Genomic DNA, 6,000 nt, shown 5'->3' with positions numbered 1-6,000 from the left:
TAGTGCAGATCTGGCAAGGCTGGTTTTCTGCTAGGAGACGGTAGGGGGAGCAGGGAAAGCCTCCAGTCTCGCCACAACAGGTCATTTAACCATCACAATGATTTCTAAACTGTTTTGTTAAGTTGAAAATGTTGCATAGGGGGCCTTTAAGATATTGTCAGGGTCGAGAAAAGTCATACAAGAGGGTCTAACAAGTATTGATTTGTTGTTAAATCCAGTGGATACTTAACCAATCTTATCAGACGCATTGGAAGACAGGAGGTGAGCTTGGGCTCGCCAGTGTCTGTTAATAGCCAGAACTGCACAAATCCCTTTATGATTATGCCGGGATCCTCAGAGGTACTTGGACTTCATGGAGTTCAGTGGATCATTTCTGAGTAACAACCCCTGTGGCTCTTTAGAAGTAATGTCCAGATGTTCAAGATTTCCCTTATAGCAGAGTTCTATGATCTGCTATTTTAGAAATTGGATTTTAGTTAGCAAGTTGTGCACACACTGGTAAATAAATTATCACGTAGAGTTGCTGAAATGAATCAATACGGACCTAAAATATTCAAAGGGAATTGTCATGTATGAAGTCTCAATGTGGCCATGCTAGGGGTGTAACGGTACACAAAAATCACGGCTCCATTTGCCTCGGTTTTGAAGTGACGGTTCGGTTAATTTTCGGTACAGTAAGCCTGTAGGTACCTTTACACCCCTAGCTTGTGCATATAATAAACACTACAGAGGCTTTTGCAATTATTATTAAATGACAACATATTTCAGAGGCATTGCAAGAGATCTACATAAATATTTAGACCATTTGAAACTGGTATCTCAATAATCATAATTACCACACACTTATAAAGATCAGAGATGCTGGAGTTTTAATAATGATGCAGCATGAAGATATTTTAACAACAGAGATAACCGAACATGTCGATTTGGTGCCAAACTTCTGGGAGGACATTTAGTTTCAAGTTACTCAGGACAATGTTCTGATGGAACATACCACTTTCACAGATCCTTACATCTGACCATCATGAAAGAGAAGAGAATCACATTCTTTCTTGCGTCAATATCAACGCGACCTGTTTGAATTTTAGTATCATTTGTTTTTATTACTATGATTGAATCGATCATAACCATCATCTCTGCACAAAAAAATTATACATGTTTTCACACCCCCGTACTCTCTCACCCTTGCCATTTTCAGAGTCTGACACAGAAATCATTGAAAAATTACAGCAATGAAAAATTTTGAAATAAAAATCAACCCTGAAGAAAATAATATTAATAATAACAATAATATAACAATACGATTCCCAGCACCATAGACAACGATCATTTGAGAGTACAACAAAAAAAATATGTATTGAAAATAAAAACAGAAAGATCATCAGAGAAGATATAAAATATACAGTTGTGCACAGGTACCCCGAAACTGCTGACTGATAGGCAGGTAGCCTATCCTTCCCCCCACCCAACTATAATCTCTGACAGGTCATTTCTGAACCTACCCCTTTACCTCTGAATTAGAGGGTGATGCATGCATGTACAGATAACTGAACACGTACACAACCTCACACGTAATCCATCGCTTCCACACACTCTCTCACACACACACACACAGTCACCAATCACCCCTCCCATTCTCTCTTCTGTGCTTATATCCCTGCCAGTCTATACTGTCTATTTTTTCAAAGTCACACCAAAACTAGATCAATAAAATATTGTAGAAAAACAAAACAAAAATAATATAAATCAAAAGAAGTGACCAGTAGTAAAGTGATCTAATCTTGATGCTTGGTACTGTTCACTGTGGTCTTCTCGCTATTCTCATACAATCAGTATGTGTATAGATATGTCTGACAGAACAGGTCTTTGGGTTGCAGGCGCCCCAGTCTTCTCACTTTCTCTTACACGCACACGTGGCAAACTCCCTCTTTTTCTTTCTCTCTTTCTCGCTCACACACACACACACACACGCACGCACGCGCACACACACGCACGCAACCTAAGATTTTCTTTCATAAAAATACAATTACAGCAAAATGTGATATAATAACAACAATAATAATCAACAACATTAATGCTGATGACAGCTGGGCATCCATTGCACTGGAAGGCAGAGCACAAGCTTCATTCTCCTGGGGGAGCTGGAGAGCCGAAGGCTGAGAGGCCTACGGAGATGAAGCCGACGGGCACGGACTCTTGGAAGATAAGTGTCAAGTCTTGAGCCCTCTAGTCACTAGTCCTTTCGAAGGGATTCCTGGGTTTTTTTTTTGGGGGGGGGGGGGGGGTCAAGTGACCAGCAAAGGGCTGTGAGCTGTACAGACATGGCGATGGAGATGCAAGAGTTTAAGGATGATGGTTTCTCCCTCCCCTCACGTCTTTGTTTTTCGTGCGAGGAGAGGCAAGATGGAGACGTTTTAATTTTGTTTTGTGTCCTTTTTGTTTTACCACTTCGGACATTCTCTTCAGAGGTGATAGTGGTGGTGGTGGTGGTGATACAACCCCTCCAAAACAATCTAAATGATCACTGTAATAATTGCTTCTCAAGAACAACAGACCACAAAATCACCAATCATCCATAATACTATGAAATACATTCTGATTCTTGCTCAATTCATCTTATTCACAAAATGAAATAAAAGGCAAAATAAACTGAACTCTAGAGATCCAGTGAAACCAGCAGACAGAGCTAAAAGAAAAAAAAACACACACACAAAGTAGACAAACTAAATCACCTTCCTTGTGCTCACACAATCTGAAGGTGATCGGGTGTTTTGGAGATCTGGTGGTGTGGGAGTGAAAGTGTGTGTGTCAGTGTGTGTGTGTGTGCACGTACGTTTGTGTGCGGGACAGCGAAGGCAGAGATGGGGAAAGGCAGATGGCCCTCTGCTTGGCTTGCTCCCCGTGCTCTCGCAGCGATGCCCAACAACCCCCGGCCACTGATATGCGTGTCGACATCACACGAGGACATTCGCAGCAATGAGGCGTTACAGTCTGTGGGAGGGCTTCAGGTGAGGTGCTCCAGGGTGGGGAGGGGGTATAGACACGCAGGACGTCCGGCGGGTCCGCTGTTCCCATCCTCGTGCCCTCCTCCACTCTCACCCAACATACACCCATGTAGTGATTCTATGCCCAAGTGCAGGCCTGAGCTCAATGACGACAAAAAAAAAAAAAAAAAAAAAAACATTGCAGAAATGAGGAAAATATACAAAATAATTTCTTGGGGGCTCAAAGAAGGAACAGACAGGGAGGGAGAAGACAAAAAAAAACAAACACTCAGATCGTATGTTAAGGACCCACCAACAAATCGCTATTTTTCGTTCAATGCTGCTTCAGATGGGGTTTTCAGACTAACTATACACCATATTCCTATCCTCTTCTCAGACAAAAATAGTCAGAGAAAAGTCAGCTGTTGCACTCACTACTTCTCTGTGCAACAGCAGTGCTGCTCTTTGCTTCACAGCCTGCTTGTTCAGTTTTTCCTATCCACTCAGGCATTAAACCCTCTCCATCCCTCCCTCCCTCCACTCATCCATCCCTCTTTCCGTGCCCTCAATCACCCCTCCTCCTCCTCCTCCTCCTCCTCACAGCTTGAGCTCGTTGGCGATCTTGGAGGCAATGTTCTTGAAGGCGATGGATGTGCCCGAGATACGCTTGAAGCGCACGCCGTTGAGGGAGAGTCGCGGCAGCTTGCACACCTCCATCTCCCACTGGACAAAGTCGTCGCGCGCCGGGTTGCCGGCCACGCACAGCAGCATGAAGCGCTCCCGCAGCTCGTACTCGCAGCTGTTGGCGTCCAGCACCTTGCGGATCTCCTTCATCATCTCACCGGGCTCCATGGACGACGTGGTCTTCATGCTCCAGGTGAAGCGCAGCGAGCGCGGCTTGGCCTGGTCCTTGAGCGTGCCCATGCCGCCGCCGCCCCCTCCGCTGCCCGGCGGGCCGGCCGAGGTCGGGGCCAGTGAAGAGACCGGTGGCGGGGTGCCGCTGCCTGGGGACGAGGAGCTGAAGGAGTCCTTGTTCTCATCGCCCGCAGAGCCCAGAGTGCCACCTCCTCCGCCCTTCTCGGACTTATCCACCGTACTGCTGAGCATGGACCTGCAGACCAGAGGGGGATGATTTTAGAGAGGAGAGGAGGGAGGGATGGGAAAGAGAGGAAGAATGGAAGACAGGTGAGAGAGGCAGGTAAGGGGTATGAGAGAGGTAGAGACAGAGAGGTAGAGGGAGAGAGGTAGAGTGACAGAGAGGTAGAGAAACAGAGGCAGTCAAAATGATTGGAGAGGAGAAAGATTAATGTGAATTATGGAGAACCTGAGGCATGAGTGAGTTAACAGTTGTGTGTGTGTGTGTGTGTAACTAAGCCATCTGCTCTTTTCTACAAAATGACCTAAGCTGCAAAGCCACTTACTTGTGGAGAACCGCGGTCTAACAAAGGAAGCCAAGACATGTGTCCGTTTTTGTATTTCGCTTTAGATAATAGTGCCAGCTACATGACTAAATGACTTGGACTAGCAAATGCAACATGAGGAATTAAGATTTCTGACAACTATTGGTTATAATTGGGTGGCAAAAAAACAACAACTAAAGACTGTAAAAACTGTTGCCACACAAACTCAATGGTTAAACTGTTTCTCAGCTGAGGGCTTTCAAGTGTGTCTGTGACCACTAATGGTCAGAGTTGAAGCCAGAACATTGCCCTGAACAACAGACATGTTAATCTAAGGAACAGACATGTTTCTGTTTATCTGAGCAGACAGCTTCTTCCAGTGTGTACATCTTGCATGCATGTCAGCCACTGAATGACAGGGAGATATACACACAAGTAGAAATCGAGGGAAATTCTAGAATTTCATGTTACACACACACTCGCACAAACTTTATTTTCAACAATCGGACGTTATGGACCAGAGCTGCGTGCACGTATCCAGTCAATTCATGTTATAATTCATTCACAGTTGAGTTCATAGTCACCCTTCACCTGGATTCTATTAAAAGTTCAATTATCAGCTCTCTCTCGCGGTCTCTCTCTCTCCCAGCCAATCACGGCTCCCAGACCCAATCTAGTGATTTCGCCTGATTTCAGGCTGGTTTTCCTGGAGAAGGACATGCTTGCTAGATTGTTTGTTTCTCACCTGCTCCCTTCCTCCCGACCCTCTGCCTCATACGGACTCCTTGAGAAAAATTGGCAGAAGTTTAGTGTCAGGGTTTGTCCACTGCCACCATTCGTGAGGGAAGGTGGAGGAGTCTACCACTACGGACTTTCAGAGACATTCACCACCACCACCACCACCACCACCAGCACCACACGCAAACCTCACCCTCCAAAATTCCATTCCACAAGTGAACCCTTCAGACCATACGAGTTTGCCTAAACGTTTTGTTTGAACTGGGTCGTCTGCACAGCTCTGGCGATAATAATGACGTTACCCACAATGCACTGCCTGCTATTGCTACAGCAGTAGACCCATTCGCCACGGTCAGATCTGTGGGGAATGTACTTTTTAAATGCTTTAAAAAAAGACAAAATGTCATGCAAAAAAAAAAAAAAGAAAAAAAAAGTTTTCAAACCAAAAGCACTGGCCTCGGGAGTAATGGAACACAATAGAACGCAGTTCTGAAATTTTGCCAGATTGTGACAGTTTGATGGAAATGGAAATAGAATGAGATGGTCTGGAGGAGACGATGATGATGTAGAATGGAATGGGAGGGGAGGTTGGACCGTGACTCAGGCGTCTGTAGCAGGAGACCGTTGAGTCTCCACGGCTACTGATCTAACCAAGGCAGACTGACAGGACGTAAGGCGCGAAGCCACACAGACACTTAAACAAAGGCACATAAGAAAGCACATGCACTCACACATACAGGGAACTCAAACTCAACAGCAAGATAGCATTGAAACAAGTGCAACTGGCAATGCTTGGAGAAGTCTGTGGTCAGGGAGAGATAAACATCCTAGCATGGGTTAGACATCCAAGCCAGCTCTCTAAACTCCAAATGGAAACG

At 45.2% G+C, this 6,000-nt stretch overlaps 1 protein-coding gene across 6 annotated transcripts in view; it reads right to left on the bottom strand.

Annotated features, from left to right (window-relative positions):
• Window positions 1-843: 843 nt before the first annotated feature.
• mark2b (MAP/microtubule affinity-regulating kinase 2b) overlaps window positions 844-6,000 on the bottom strand; it is a 44,732-nt gene continuing 39,575 nt past the window's right edge. For 4 of the 6 annotated variants that reach the window (XM_076289065.1, XM_076289068.1, XM_076289071.1 and 1 more), the window contains 2 exons: window positions 5,130-5,168; window positions 844-4,095 (listed from right to left, as the gene is read on the bottom strand). In XM_076289065.1, coding sequence (XP_076145180.1) covers window positions 3,582-4,095; window positions 5,130-5,168 — 553 coding nt within the window. In that variant the 3' untranslated portion in view covers window positions 844-3,581. The remainder of the gene's footprint in view (window positions 4,096-5,129; window positions 5,169-6,000) is intronic. The other 2 variants (XM_076289069.1, XM_076289070.1) reach the window with 1 other exon arrangement.

This window comes from Alosa pseudoharengus, unplaced genomic scaffold, assembly GCF_046254945.1.
Source record: "Alosa pseudoharengus isolate Yale_2024_CS ecotype anadromous, Long Island Sound unplaced genomic scaffold, YU_APseudo_1.1 YU_APseudo_1.1_scf_17, whole genome shotgun sequence".
Lineage (NCBI taxonomy): Eukaryota > Metazoa > Chordata > Actinopteri > Clupeiformes > Clupeidae > Alosa > Alosa pseudoharengus.
Note: the sequence above shows the minus strand (reverse complement) of the source record. Positions and strands in the feature narration are given on the sequence as shown.